General features: G+C 36.8%; 1 protein-coding gene across 1 annotated transcript in view; it reads left to right on the forward strand.

The window, feature by feature from the left end:
* Window positions 1-16843, forward strand: part of kon (chondroitin sulfate proteoglycan 4-like protein) — a 123504-nt gene that overhangs the window by 78352 nt on the left and 28309 nt on the right. The window contains exons 3-8 of the mRNA XM_075296868.1: window positions 3960-4156; window positions 4407-4637; window positions 4702-4883; window positions 14138-14720; window positions 14783-15811; window positions 15875-16126. Coding sequence (XP_075152983.1) covers window positions 3960-4156; window positions 4407-4637; window positions 4702-4883; window positions 14138-14720; window positions 14783-15811; window positions 15875-16126 — 2474 coding nt within the window. The remainder of the gene's footprint in view (window positions 1-3959; window positions 4157-4406; window positions 4638-4701; window positions 4884-14137; window positions 14721-14782; window positions 15812-15874; window positions 16127-16843) is intronic.

Genomic DNA, 16843 nt, shown 5'->3' on the forward strand with positions numbered 1-16843 from the left:
TTTGCATCACTTCTTAAGGTGTGTGGCGAATTCAGTGTTTTGGATATGAATTATGAAATTTTGTGATATTTTGTCAAATAAATAATTTTTATACCCTCCATCATACACTCAAAAAAAAGTGAACTCTCTATTTCACTAAAGCCAATTTAACTTTATTTTAGTTCATGGAATTGTCATGTTTGGAGAAAGTTTCCTTCACTCTAATAATTTTTTGTTTACGTTAGTTAAATTAACGAAAACCGAGGAAAAAAATGTGCTCAAATGAAGCATAAAGATGAACTAAATTCGTGTCTTCCACCAAATAGTTCAGAATTTCTTTAAATTTGTAAATTTTACCAAAAATGCGTCCATCATGAACTTCGTATGTCACTAAAGACATTCTTGCAATTTTGAACTCCAAGTTTTTCCTTCAAACTACAAAATTTTCTTTAACAAGTGAAAAAACTTAGTTATGTCTAATAAATTTTCTTGAATTTGTCCAAAAATATTTACTTATTTTTATGACATCGGCGTGATGCCAACGTTTGTAATACTGTTTAGTTAAAATTTTCTACAAATATTCAAAATTTTCTAAAATTAACCGAAAGTTTTCTTCCTGGTGGGTTCACTGTTTTTTCAGTGTAGGATGTGGGTATATTAACTTTGTCATTCCGTTTGTAACATATCGAAATATTGCTCTAAGACCCCATAAAGTATATATATTCTGGGTCGTGGTGAAATTCTGAGTCGATCTAAGCATGTCCGTCCGTCCGTCCGTCCGTCTGTTGAAATCACGCTAACATCCGAACGAAACAAGCTATCGACTTGAAACTTGGCACAAGTCGTTGTTATCGATGTAGGTCGGACGGTATTGAAAATGGGCCATATCGGTCCACTTTTACGTATAGCCCCCATATAAAGGGACCCTCAGATTTGGCTTGTGGAGCCTCTAACAGAAGCATATTTCATCCGATCGGGCTGAAATTTGGTATATGGTGTTGGTATATGGTCTCTAACAACCATGCAAAAATTGGTCCACATCGGTTCATAATTATATATAGCCCCCATATAAACCTATCCCCAGATTTGGCTTGTGGAGCCTCTAAGAGAAGCATATTTCATCCGATCCGGCTGAAATTTGGTACATGGTGTTGGTAGATGGTCTCTAACAATCATGCAAAAATTGGTTCACATCGGTCCATAATTATATATAGCCCCCATATAAACCGATCCCCAGATTTAGCTTGTGGAGCCTCTAAGAGAAGCATATTTCATCCGATCCAGCTGAAATTTGGTACATGGTGTTGGTATATGGTCTCTAACAACCATGCAAAAATTGGTCCACATCGGTCCATAATTATATATAGCCCCCATATAAACCGATCCCCAGATTTGGCTTGTGGATCCTCTAAGAGAAGCATATTTCATCCGATCCGGCTGAAATTTGGTATATGGTGTTGGTATATGGTCTCTAACAACCATGCAAAAATTGGTTCACATCGGTCTATAATTATATATAGCCCCCATATAAACCGATCCCCAGATTTGGCTTGTGGAGCCTCTAAGAGAAGCATATTTCATCCGATCCGGCTGCAATTTGGTACATGGTGTTGGTAGATGGTCTCTAACAATCATGCAAAAATTGGTCCACATCGGTCCATAATTATATATAGCCCCCATATAAACCGATCCCCAGATTTGGCTTGTGGAGCCTCTAAGAGAAGCATATTTCATCCGATCCGGCTGAAATTTGGTACATGGTGTTGGTAGATGGTCTCTAACAATCATGCAAAAATTGGTCCATATCGGTCCATAATTATATATAGCCCCCATATAAAACGTTCTCCAGATTTGACCTCCGGAGCCTCTTGGAGGAGCAAAATTCATCCGATCCGGTTCAAATTAGGAACGTGGTGTTAGTATATGGTCGCTAACAACCATACAACATTGGTCCAATCACACAAAAATTGGTCCATATCGGTTCATAATCATGGTTGCCACTAGAGCCAAAAATAATCTACCAAAATTTTATTATATAGACAATTTTGTCAAAATTTTATTTCTTTAGAAAATTTTGTCAAAATTTTATTTCTAGAGAAAATTTTGTTAAAATTTTATTCGGTTCATAATAAAATTTTCATCATTGTCAAAATTTTATTTCTATAGAAAATTTTGTTCAAATTTTATTCGGTTCATAATCATGGTTGCCACTCGAACCAAAAATAATCTACCAAGTTTTTATTTCTATAGAATATTTTGTCAAAAGTCTATTTCTATAGAAAATTTTGTTAAAATTTTATTTCTGTAGAAATTTTTGTCAAAATTTTCTTTCTATAGAAAATTTTGTCAAAATTTTTATTTCTATAGAAAATTTTATTTCTATAGAAAATTTTGTTAAAATTTTATTTCTGTAGAAAATTTTGTCAAAATTTTATGTCTACTTTGTCAAACTGAATTATATACGTATTGGATCGATCTTTTTTGATTTAATATATACCACGTATGGACTTACATACAATTTAGAAGATGGTGTTAGGAGGTTTTAAGATACCTTGCACGCGTTACCGCAACTTAAGTAATTCGATTGTGGATGGCAGTGTTTAGAAGAAGTTTCTACGCAATCCATGATGGAGGGTACATAAGCTTCGGCCTGGCCGAACTTACGGCCGTATATACTTGTTTAATTTTTTTTTATGATTTTTAATGCATTATAACGCTTGTCTGGAACTTTTGTGATCAAATATTTTCAAAAATTCGAAATTTTTCTACAAAAGATTTAGCAATTTTTGCGGCTAAATTTAAACAATTTGTACCATTTTCTTAATTCTTATTCTATTTGGAACACAAAAAAATAAATTTCCCATTAGAAATATGAAAAAAGCGAGTTATAAAGAAATTGACTCAAATGAACTTCCTGTGCAGTTAAAATAAAGAACATCTTTGGGAGTGCTTTTTTGGAAGTCCTTTTAAAGTTGTGCCTAGAGGAGAACTTCCAAATTTTTTTGCTGGGCAGTTACGATCCTAAAACGATCGTAGTCAATTTGCTATCTAAGTAGAATACGAGATATTTAAGGTCTTTCTTGATGACAATCTTTTGTCGATCTAAGCTTATCATAGTAGTATTCGAATAATCGTATTCTGGTTACTATTATCGCTCTGTTCTTTCTGCTAAGCCATTTGCTTATTCTTCTCAGACAATTGTTTGTTCCGATTTCGATCAGTTGTGTAGAGTTTTTATAGACAGCTAGAGCGACGTTGTCAGCACAACCTCTTGTGGTGGCAAGTTAAATATGCCATCGTACCTTAAATTCCACAGAAAATGCTCCAATATGGACCCTTGTCGTACTCCTGCTGGTACTTTATAGTAAAGTTACCATCATCAGTCTCGTATTGCAGTTCGTTGATAGTTATACTCTTCTATTAGTCCTGTATCCAATAATCAGTTTTTAAAGTTGAAGCAAACTAATCTACATTCACAGACAGACGGACGTCTGTCGTCATAAATTTTATGCAATAAATTTTTGGCGCCCTTTCACAATCGGAACAAATGTTACTGAAGTATTCATGTGAATATTTTCTTGAGTAAACTCACAAACCCCTATGATAATAAATCTACAAAATCAAAAGCAATAAATGCGTAGATATGCTGTTCATCCAAAATGAGATTGAAAACTTTTTTAATCATGTTCACACGTAAATTATCAATAAATTGCTTACAAAAGCCATAAATTGCTCATGTTTTATGAGCTTAAGGCAAAACCTTGTAAATCTATTATACTAGAATATAAAACAATTTAAAAGAATTTTCAATTAAATTTCTTACATACGACAACAAGTACAACTCTTTGTCTACAGAGATTTATTTCGTGTTCTTTGATGATATTTTACTTGAATTGATTTTTTTCTTTTATTCTAGCTAACCATAGTTGCCTTACACTTTTCTAATATGCTACGCAATTTTAATCTTTCTCCAATTTCAGTTTCATTCTTTGGCGATGGTTACATATCGATGCCACTGCAGGAGGCAAAAATGTCCACAAATATTCGCGTTAAATTTCGTACGCATCAGGAAAATGCATTTCTCTTTATGGCAGCTGGGCGGACGGACTATTGTCTAATGCGTTTGGAGGCTGGAGCGATTAGTTTTACCTACAAAATTGAACGAAATCTTGTCCAGGTGAGTAGTGTGTGTGTGTGTGTGCTTTTCCAAAGTATGCATCTTGAAAAAGGAAACCTACAGTTCTCAAGATTGCATGATAAGATTTTGCGCATGCGCACACCATTATAGCAACTATAAAAATTCCAATGATCTTCAATTACAACACCTAAATTATGTCTCCTATTTAAGTTTTTGTGATCATACTGTGTTGATTCTTTAATGAATTTGAATTTTTCAATTCCATTTTTAATTCCTTTTCCACTTTTAGTTGCGTTCACCCAAAAAACAGAAGCTCAATGATCTGGAATGGCATGATGTTGCTGTCCAGCGTTATGAGAGCAATATCACTTTACAAGTTGATGGTCACATCATAAGGAAGACATTGCCAGCTGAGATGGGTGCTTTAAATGTACATTTTGGCACTTCATTGGGTGGTCCAGGAGAATATTCACCAGATTTTCTAAATGATTTAGCCAGTTTTAGGGGTTGCATATCGGATGTAAGAATCGATTTGGATCAATTTATTTGAAGTCAATTGAAATTTTTTGGAATTTATTTTTAAGGTTTTTTACAACAATATTAATATCCTTAAGAGGGCAAAGGAAGGCACTGGCCACACGGATAGCAAACAAGTGTCTTGGACTTGTAGTACGGAATTTGAAGGCACCACTAAAGATAGCATAAGTTTTCTTAATACTGATTCATATGCTTTGATGTCCAAAGAATCACATGTTGCAGGAGAAACGTAAGTAAATAGCAATAAGATAGAAAATCTTGACAATTAAAGAATGGCTGATATGTATTGCAATCAATTACATGGAACCAATGGTTAGCATGCCCACCATGCATACAAAGGGTTATGTGTTCAATCCCAGTTTCGACGAAATACCAAACAATTTTTTAGCGGTAGATTATTCTCTCTCAGTGATACTGGTGACATTATTGAGTGTTTCAAAGTGAGTGTTTCAATATGAAATGCCGTTCGGACTCTGCTATAAAAAGGAGGTCCTCGTTATTGAACTAAACGTGGAATCGGGCAGGACTCAGAGTTAAGAGAACAGTCCACCACTGTGACATCACAATGGACTGAATAGTCTACGTGAGCCTGAAATAACGGGCTGTCACTATACCCAACATAACCTAACTTAATGCTGCTTTCATTTCTAAACCACTCGTCCGACAGCTGACAGATTTATTTCAGTTACAAATCGTATTATTATGTATAAGCTTACAAAAGCATTTTGATCTATTACATTTAGAAATAAAGTTATTCGTGGTCGAATTCCAACGTGACTGTGTGACAGCTGACACACGCAGAGAAGAAACATGATTGTCACAATCATATTCGAAGAGCAAAATAATATGATAGGAGCTATTTTTGCGGCGACCATGTAACATTTTAACCTGCAACCATGTTGGCTCAGTGAACATGGTTCTAAGAAAAATGTAATTGTCCTCATCTAAAATGTTATTATATTGATAAAAAGAATTTTGTTTGAATGAAAAGACAATGGTCACGATTTAAAATGTTATGGTATTCATTAAAAATGTTTTTCTCCTAGTTAAAAGAACATGGTCACAACCTAAAATGTTTTGATCTTTATGAAAAAACTTTTTTCATCGTCGAAAAAAGGACGCCACTTGAGAAAAAAACACAAAATTAATTTTATTTGTTTGTTTTTATTTATTTATAAACTAATTTATTGTTTATTTGTATTTATAATGCCCTTCAAGCAAACATCATATATTTTTACACACTCTATTTTATTTCAATTTCAACAATAAGTAATTATTCCATATTTACATCGAGCTCATCAAATGTACAAACGCAGACATCATGTAACTGCAAATAAAAATAAATTATACCATATAGCAAAATGCAGAACAATAAAACAGGTACATTTTTTCAATTACACTTTCCTTTTTTGTGTTCACATAAAACCACGTGCCAGTTCTGAATAAATAAATTAACACAAAACACAGTAAATCCGTATTCTCCGTCCATTCCAAGAAACAATCAACACACGACTGACGCGCAAAATGAAAATCGTGTGTACCTGCTCAATGTTTTTATAAAATTCTTTTCGCTGCAAACAAGTTAAAAAATTAAATGGCCACGAAAAAATGTAAATGGTCTTTATGGCCATGTAATGGTTCTAGACATGTCTATACTTAACCTGTAAAAATACTTTTTTCCCTGTAAAAAAGTAAAAAAATTGAATGGTCAGGTACATGATTTTCCCGACCATTTAATGGTCTCAAATTCTATCATTTAAATGATAGAACATGTTTGCGGTATTTGAGAACCATTCAAATGCTTATTGCCACCATACATTTTTCTCCGCTCGAAAACTATTTTTACAAAGACTAAATACATGGTTTTCGCGGCAATTACATGCTCTAGATAAGCATTAAATGGATGCGGCAACCATGTCCAAACATGGTTTTTCTGTGCGTGCAGATTTATTTCAGTGACAAATCGTATTATTGTGTATAAGCTTACAAAAGCATTTTCATCTATTAAATTTAAAAAATAAAGTTATTCGTGATCGAATTCCAACGTGACTGTGTGATTACTTTATTTTTGGTTGGGAAACCCCAAGTGGCTATCGTTAGAGGCTTCCAGCATTTAAATGTGAATAAATCTTTTGTTCCTCTTACCATTCCTCGTTACCGTGATATTGGTACAGTCTTGCATCGCGGCCAAAAAATATACGAAAAAAACTGATAACAACAGCAGAAATGGTCCGATCCAGATTTGATCAAAATCCACCCCATATTGGTAAAGGGCGATTTTTTATCTTTTTGGCAACACTGGTTTAAACAGCTGACACACGTTTCGCGTTCTGTCTATAATTTAACCATTAATCGTCTTACAAACGACCAACGCTTGCAAATTATTAATTTTTTTTTTTTATCAAAATGCGTGCTCTGTTAGGAAAGTTTATCACCCTCTCATTTTTAGCTCAATGGGTACGCAAATAAGCAGAATTATCGATTTTGGAGTGAAAACCAGCCATAAGCTATCAATGTTTCCAGAAAAAATCACTGTTCGGTGTTGTTTATTGGTTGGTGTCATCATTGGACCGTACTTCTTCAAAGATGAGGCGAATTGTAACGTAACTGTGAATGGTGAGCACCACCGTGAGATGATATCCAACATTTTCTGTTTGCCCAAAATTAAAGAGGTTGACTTGCATGACATGTGGTTTACACAAAACGGTGACACATGCCACACAACACGTATAAAAATGGAGTTATGAGAGAAGAGTTCGTGGAACTTTTCATTTCACATTCGAGACCGGTCAAAAGACGGGAAAAAGCCAAGGAGTTACTTCGCTTGAACGAAAGCGGTCAGTTACCGAATTTGGTTTTCTCCGATGAGAAACCATTCCAAATTGAGAAGTTTACCAACAAACAAAATAATCGAATATATTTGCCAACAAGTATATACAGCAGTAAGTTTGGCCTGGCCGAATCTTAAATACCCACCACCATAAATCAAATATAATAGTTTACTTTGAAAACTCTTCGTCGTAGCGGGTTTCTTGATAATATATAGAATATTAGAGGGTTTGATGACAAATTTTCTCCTAAGCACATCACTTCAACAAGATTCTACCTATGAAGACTAGATCAGATTCTGGATTTATGAGAACCAATTTTGTTTGAGTTTTAGAGAAATCATATACATATCGTGTATATGATTAAATAACGCCTTGATTTGAAATCTTAAATCTGTAGTTTTTTTCCGCCATTATTTATATGAATACGATGAGTAAAATCTGGAAATTTTACTTTCAGTTTCAAGCAATTTTCATGATCAGTACGCCTGTTATACCCTGAAAGAAGTGTTTTCTGTTCTGAAGAACGAAATTTTAGACAAGCAAAGTTTTCTTTGGACACAAATTTTAGAAACAATCGTTGAATCGCTTATCAAAAATTCGGATTAGTTTGCTCTAAACGAAAATACTTTATACGAAAGGGGAATTTCGTTTGTCTAAAATGTCAGTCCGGAGGAAAATATTTTTTCTTTGGGTGTACCCTCAAGAAGTTAAATCGGTCTATATCGATGCCTTACCAAACGGACCGGTAAAAATAAATTCGATGTAGATTTTTGAGGGTCTAAAATTCCAGTGTATTTACATTTTTGTGCAAATCGGATAAAAACTACGGTTTCTAGAAGCCCAAGGAGTTAGATCTGGAGATCGGTCTATGTGGAGGCTATACTAAAACTTGGGTCGACACACACCATATTCGGTTTGTCAGCCGGATTCCAAAAGTCCTAGAAATAAAATCGGGAGATCGGTCTATATGGGGGCTATACCAAAACATGGACCAATACTCACCACCCATTAATGTTCCTCAAATACCTCTAGAATTCCACTTTCAGACGAATTGGGTGAAAACTACGAATTCTAGAAGCCCAAGAAGTAAAATCGGGAGAACAGTCTATATAGGGGCTATACCAAAACATGGACCGATACGGACCATTTTCGACACACCTCTTTATGGTCCTAAAATACCGCTAGATTTCTAATTTCCGGCAAATTGGTTAACAACTGCGGATTCTAGAAGCCCCAGAAATAAAGTCGGGAGATAGGTCTATTGGGGGCTATACCAAAACATGGACCGATAGGCACCATTTGCGACACACCTATTTTTGATCTTAAAATACCTTTAGATTTTCAATTTCAAGCAAATCGACTAGAAAATATAGTCTCTAGACGCCCAAGAAGTAAAATCGGGAGATCGGTCTATATGGGGGTTATACCAAAAAATGGACCGATACAACTCAATTTCGACACACCTCTTTATGGTCCCAAAATACCTCTAGATTTCCAATTTCAGGCAAATCGGATAGTAAATACAGTTTCTAGAAGCCCAAGAAGTAAAGTCGGAAGATCGGTCTATATGGGTGTTGTACCAAAAAATGGACCAATACACCTCAATTTCGGCACACCCATTTGTGGTCGCAAAATACCTCTAGATTTCCAATTTCAGGCAAATCGGGTAATAAATACAGTTTCTAGACGCTCAATAAGCAAAATCGGAAGATCGGTCTATATGGAGGCTATACCAAAACATGGCCCGATGGGCATCATTTTCGGCACACCTTTTTATGGTCCCCAAGTACCTCTAGGTTTTCAATTTCAGGCAAATTGGATAAAAACTACGGTTTTTATAAGCCCAAGACCCAAAATCGGGAAATCGGTTTATATGGGGACTATATAAAAACTTGGACCGATAAAGCCCATCTTCGAACTTGATCTGCCTGCAATCAAAAAACGAATCTGTGCCAAATTTCAGGACGATTGCGCCATTATTGAAGGCTATAGCGTGATTACAACAGACAGACAGACAGACATGCTTATATCGTCTTTCTCCCTGATCAAGAATATATATACTTTATATAGTCGGAAATCGATATTTCGATGTGTTACACACGGAATGACAAACTTATTATACCCCCATCACCATTCTATGGTGGTGGGTATAAAAAGGTCAGCTGAAAATTTACAACTTCCACCAGAACTCAAGCACCGCCGTAGTAGCCCTCCCGTATTCACCGACTGCGGGTAAAAATAAATGTCGAATACTATCGGGAAATTTCCCTAAAGACCGTATTGAATCCCTGAGCAGGCATCGGTTTGGTGGCAGACCATGAACATTTCAACTGGTCTCAGCTGAGTGAGATACTCAGCACGCGTCAACCACGAATGACTTAAAAAGGACCTTCCTCGCTACTTTTCTACCGCATCAAAATCTCCAGATGTCAATCCTCTGAACTCTTGCGCCTGGGGCGTTTTGGAGAGTAAGGTTTACAGTAAAAAATACCAATGTCTCAATCATCTGAAAACGGCGCTTTTTCCGGAAATAGTCCATAATACCGCAGAGCCACTTTCGTTCAACATTTTATGTGTTTGCCGGCCGTTTGAAGACCATAATTCGTGCCAAAAGGTAGCCAATTCGACCAAATCTAAACTGACTGTTTTTACTTTTGAACAACAAAATTAAAAAAAAAAACAAGTAAATTCGGTCAAAAGTTCGACCAAGCCAAATCGTATGTATCTTCATCCATTGAAAGAGTCATGAAGGGCGTGCTCATTTCAAAACGATTCGTTCATGAAATTGGATCAACACATATATGGTGTCCAAGGGAGAACAGACGATGTCAATCTGACAACGATTGGTTGACACCGTCCATTGTCAAAACAACAGCAAGCGTTCATGATCTGAAAACATTATGGTTACGAATTTATAAAAAAAATCCGCTACGGGGACTCGAACCTGGATTGCCTGACCCTGCTAACAGTCGCCGACGGACTGTCTAACGTATATTATAGGACTTTTCATGGCCAAAATGAAACTCGTTCATGAAATCATGAACGCCCGTGAATATTACGTTTTGATTTTTCGTGAACGTTTTCGTTTCATTTTGTTACCGTCCGTTCACGATTTTGGAAAGTAATTTTTCGGGGATCGGTTTATATAACCCCCATATAAAGGGTGATACGGTCAAAATTTGGTCAATATAAACTTGACGTATTTCTTTCAATTTTGCATTTAAGCAACCTGAACACCCCTCATTTTGAAGGTGTGTGTGTGTAGAATGTTGCTCCTATTTTGATTTTGGAATTCACTCTTCGCGCATCGCGAAAATCCGAGCTACTCGCACGCAAAGTTGGCAAAATCGCTAAAAGTTGCCAAATCAACCGTTACAAATGTAATTAAAGTGTTTGGGGAACGTTTGTCGACAGCCAGGAAGTCTGGATCGGGGGGAAATCGAAAACCGGAAGCCGCTGAGACGACAAAGAGAGTTGCCGGTAGTTTCAAGCGAAACCCTAACCTCTCTCTCCGAAATGCCGCAAATAAGCTGGGTGTATCGTCTACAACCGTGCATCGAGCCAAAAAATGAGCCGGACTATCGATTTACAAGAAGGTAGTGACTCCAAATCGCGATGATAAACAAAATACGACGGCCAAAGCGCGGTCCCGGAGGCTGTACACGACGATGCTGACGAAGTTTGACTGCATGGTAATGGACGACGAAACCTACGTCAAAGCCGACTACAAGCAGCTTCCGGGACAGAAGTTTTATACGGCAAAAGGAAGGGGAAAGGTAGCAGATATTTTCAAGCACATAAAACTGTCAAAGTTCGCAAAGAAATATCTGGTTTGGCAAGCCATCTGTACCTGTGGCTTGAAAAGCAGCATTTTCATAGCTTCCGGGACTGTCAACCAAGAAATTTACGTGAAAGAGTGTTTGAATAAACGTCTGCTGCCTTTCCTGAAAAAAACACGGTTGTTCCGTACTGTTTTGGCCGGATTTGGCATCTTGTCATTACGGTAAAAAGGCCATGGAGTGGTACGCCGCCAACAACGTGCAGGTGGTTCCCAAGGACAAGAACCCTCCCAACACGCCAGAGCCAGAGCTCCACCCAATTGAGAAATACTGGGCTATTGTCAAGCGGAACCTAAAGAAGACAAAAAAAAACTGCTAAGGACGAGCAGCAGTTCAAGGCAAACTGGCTTTCTGCGGCGAAGAAGGTGGACAAGGTGGCTGTACAAAATCTGATGGCAGGTGTCAAGCGTGAGGCCCGGCAATTCGGATTTGGAAAAGCGAAAGCCTAACTGAACATTATTCCTGAATTTTATACTAATTGAACTTGAAAAAGAAATTTAATTTGATTTTTTAAATAAACGATTTCACCGATTTACACGCGTTTTCCCTTGACCATAGTTATTGACCGATTTGGACTAATTTTTACTGACATCAAATTCGAACCAAATCGGATGAAATTTGCAAATCTGGTCATCGCAGGATCAGTATGTCGCAATTTTTAAATATTTATAATTTACTGATTTCCATACTCGCTTAATAATAAAATCTGGATTGGATATACATATTCAGTCAAATATAATTACCAGAATAATCTATTGTTCAACATATTTAAAAAGTTAACCATTTCCGACGCTATTCGGATGCCCAAAATTAAACAGATTCCTAAGAGTTCATCCAAGACTTGTTCATGGTGACCTGTCTATGGACTGTTCCAACTAAATTTTCCCAGGAAGTGTCCTTTGGAATGAGTCCAAGATGTGTCCTATAATATAACTATACACCGTGGATGACAAACAAACATGTTAAAGTGACCGGTCCCTTCGATAGGTTTTGACCAGACCTGGGACTATTCCCGTGGTTGATCCATTTCCCGTAAACTACTTAATGACCGATTTGGACCAAATTTTCCATGATTTTTAGAGTGCATATACGTACATTACTTAACAAATTTCAGTCGAATTTGCTCTTCCAAGAAAATCCGAAATTCAAATCTGGGGGCTATATCTAATAGTGGTGCGATATGGACCATTTTTAATACTATCCGACCTAGGTTAGGTTAGGTTAGGTGGCAGCCCGATGTATCAGGCTCACTTAGACTATTCAGTTCATTGTGATACCACTAGTGTTGTAAATTTTGATTACTTTTGACTACTCGTTACTACTCGTTACTTTTGAATTGAGTACTCGTTACTACTCGTTACTTTTATAAAAAAAATTAAAAAAGACATTGTGGGCACTTTTTAATAATATCTTCCTCTTTTTTAAATTTAAAAACAGTATAGAAAAGCAAATTACATTATCCAGTTTTATTTTAGTGTTATAAAATGTGGTGTTGTAGATATATGGGTCTCGTTAGATATATGGGTCTCGTTGTAGATATATGGGTCTCGTTAGTTTTCACCAATCATTCAAATTTTTAGAGCCAATTTCGTATTCACTATTTGGTATTTTTTCGTCAGGGTATATCTAAATGACATTGTGTATTACTGATGCTTGCAATTTGCCAACTTTTTAAATCCACCATTGACAGTGGATGAAAATATTAAGCGATCATTTTTATCGTGAGACCCAATGTTGAAATTTTCCAAGGGTTTTTGAATAAGCTTGGGTACCTTCTCTGAAAACAATTGGATTGAACCAGCTGAAGTCAACGACATTATTATTCATACTATTCGCATGAGACGTGATCCATGTGATACTTTAAATTATAGCTCCCATCTACACCCAATGCAAATTTTTTCAAATGCAAACGTTTTTAAGAAATCAGATAAATTTTTCACTTTCTTCAAAGGAAGAAGCCATATATTCTTTTCGTGTTATTTTAACTGATAAAACGATTTTCGAAAACTTCAATTAACATTTTTCAAGAAGTCAAGAATTTTACTTCCAAACCGCCAACTTACTTACCGTCAGAAGAAAAAAACTGGCATTGAAGATATTGAGTACTCTTTTACTAGTAACGAGTACTCAAAAAATTAGTCAGTAACGAGTACTTGTAATCAAATACTCGTTACTTTCCCAACACTAGATACCACATTGGTGAACTTCTCTCTTATCACTGAGTGCTGCCCGATTCCATGCTAAGCTCAATGACAAGGGACCTCCTTTTTATAGCCGAGTCCGAACGGCGTTTCACATTGCAGTGAAACCACTTAGAGAAGCTTTGAAACCCTCAGAAATGTCACCAGCATTACTGAGGTGGGATAATCCACCGCTAAAAAACTTTTTGGTGTTCGGTCGAATCAGGAATCGAACCCACTACCTTGTGTATGCAAGGCGGGCATGCTAACCATTGCACCACGATGGCTCCCAATCCCTATCCGACCTACATTAATATGTAATAATTGTACAAAGTTTGAAGTCGATAGCTTGTGGTTTTTGGAAGTTATCGTGATATCAACAGACGGACGGATAGCCGGACGGACGGACATCACTAAATTGGCTCAGAATTTCAACACGACCCAGAATATATATAGTTCACGGTATATGAGACCAATATTCCGAGGTGTTATCTACGGAATGACAAACGATACATCGCTTTACTTTGTTGCATTATCATATCAGCCACCTATACAAATTAGAAAAAAATTTCCGCAAAAGATAAATATCTCCAAATATTAAATGAAACCAAAACGTTTCTTCTCTATTTCCAGTGTCCTCATGAAATTTCGTACAATGGAGGAATCCGGTGTACTCTTCTACAATGGTGGTTTCGATTATGCTTTGGCTGAAATTGAAAACAAACTTCTCATTTTCACCTTCCACAAAGAAGGTAGTCAGGTTAAGTTAACCTCCAACGATTCTGTAGCCGATGGGAAATGGCATAAGCTAATGTTACGCTACAATGCTGAGATGGCTGAAATGATTTTGGATGATCTCAGCTATCGTGGACAACATGACAATGATACCAAACAAATTATCAATTTGGAAAGGAGTGTCTTTTTCGGTGGTGTTCAAGAAGATCTGAGACGTCGCCTCTGGCATAAAGGTCTAAGGATCAATGATAACAGCTTCATGGGATGCATAAAGGATATTAGTATTAATAATATGGAATTGGGATTTCCTCAAGTGAATAAGTCGCAGCATTTAGCATTGAATTGTGTGTGGAAATATCCTTGTGTAGAGTTCGAACCCTGCTTGAAGAGTGGCTATTGCAACCAGTATGGGGTGGATGAGTTTATATGCTATTGTGATCAATCGTATTGCATTAAGGCTGATTTTCAAGGACCTTATAAGGTGAGGTGTCATTTTACTGTAGACGTTTTTCCTCTAAATTGACTCCATTTTTCTATTTTCAGATTTTTACCGAAACTAGCCCCACCACTGAACTACTCTATGTCTCACCCATGGAACTGTTGGAAGGTGGAACAGTCTTTCTTTCACCACATTTCCTGGACGTGTTGCTCGATATACGTAAAACTGCTGGTATTACAGATTCCTCGATTATCTTCCATGTGGTGCAACAGCCACGTTATGGTCAGCTACTACATTTTTCACCAGAAAAAAATAATTTCGTCACATGTCGTACCTTCAATATGGTCGATTTGTCAACAGATAAAGTGAAATATGTTCACAATGGTATGGAAAATTTTAACGATCATGCCGTGTTGGATATACAAATCTATGGAGATATACATAAAGTACCAGAGAATATTTTGGGTAAACATCGTTTCATGTTGCATGCCAATATCACCCCGGTCAATGATCCACCCCAGCTACAGATACCACCACATAAACTGTTGCGGGTTATCGAAGGAATTGAAAAAAATCTCGATATTGATCTTTTCAATATACAAGATCCCGATAGTCCACCAAATGTTTTGGTCTACACCATACTACCATCGACTAATCCCCAAGAGACTTATGGTAGATTTATGGTTAATGGTCATTCGACCATGACTTTCTCCCAAGAGGATGTCAACAGTGGGAAGGTGACATTCCTTTACAATACCACAACCTCGGAGGCATTTAGCTATCAATTGCTGATGCATGTCTCTGATGGTATTGAGACCAGTGATACAGTATTCCTCTCGGTATCTGTACACCCGTTGGAATTGCGTTTGGTCAATAACACCGGTCTGATTATGATTCACAAATCATCATTGTTGATTACACCCTCCAACCTATCGATTGGTACAAATGCTGTCGATGAAAATATCGATATACGCTATGAGATAGTTAAACCTCCGCAATATGGTTCCATACAACGTTTGCGACAAGTAGATTCGACATGGGTCAATGTTGAATGGTTCAGCGATAGTCAATTGCTTTTGGGTCATATACGCTATGTTCACAATCAGGATTTTCCATGGCAAGATGAATTTAAGGTAAGTTTTTGATTCGGAATAAGTGATTTCGATTTTAATGATCTCTCTTCTCTTCATTTGCAGTTTATTGCCTCTTATGGTTTTGTGACTACCCAAACATTTGATTTCCGTATTACCTTTACTCGTTTGCGTATTAATTCTCGAAAACCTTCTATGATTGCCATTAATGGTTCACGAGAATTCATTTTGACCAATGAAGTACTAGCCTATGAAACTGTACCCATCGAAACCTTTCCTCGCAACATTATCTATAAAATTGTAAGCCCTACTAAATATGGCAATATCTATGTGGAAGGATCAAGAAAATATGCCAAGGTAAGTGGTAATATTACTTTCTGGCAACATATGGAATTCGCGATGAAAAACCGAATGGTCTTTTGACTCAATCCACCAATCGACCCAATTTTTGGCTTCTTCATAAAAACGAAAATTTATTCCGTAAAAATTACAACAGTGTGATCAGTATTGTCCAGCGCTAGCCCTTAATCTTTCCCATATTTCTGGCAGCATACGGATAACGGTACGAAATAAGGAATGGTCTTTTGGCTCAATCCACGAATCGACCTAATTTTTGGCTTCTTCATGAAAACAAAAATGCTGATCAGTCAGATCACGTGATGCGAATAAGTGGTAAGGAGCAATGTCTGGGCATTACGGTGGCTGAGGTAGGTAGGACCCATTTGAGCATTTCCAAATAAGGTTTTATGGATTTTGCAACATGTGACAGAGCGTTATTGTACTGCAAACTCTCTTTGTTCTGACTTTCCAGCAGCAGCTCACCAAACACGCAGCATAAGTTTCTTTCCAAAGATAGTCGGCTTTGCCCTTCGTTGTTGAGGCATGACCGCAGTAACCATATGTCTATTTTCTTTTGGGACTCTTAAAGTGGACCCATTTCTTAACACATTATTGTCTTTGGAGCAGCTATTCCCAAGTGAAAAATCGCTTTTAAAATCTCTCAGCTTTATCTCGTACGACAACAAATGTTCTTGCTTTTCAATCATTCCCAATAGTTCCAATCGTTGCGAAATA

Source organism: Haematobia irritans, chromosome 2 (genome assembly GCF_050003625.1).
Source record: "Haematobia irritans isolate KBUSLIRL chromosome 2, ASM5000362v1, whole genome shotgun sequence".
NCBI lineage: Eukaryota > Metazoa > Arthropoda > Insecta > Diptera > Muscidae > Haematobia > Haematobia irritans.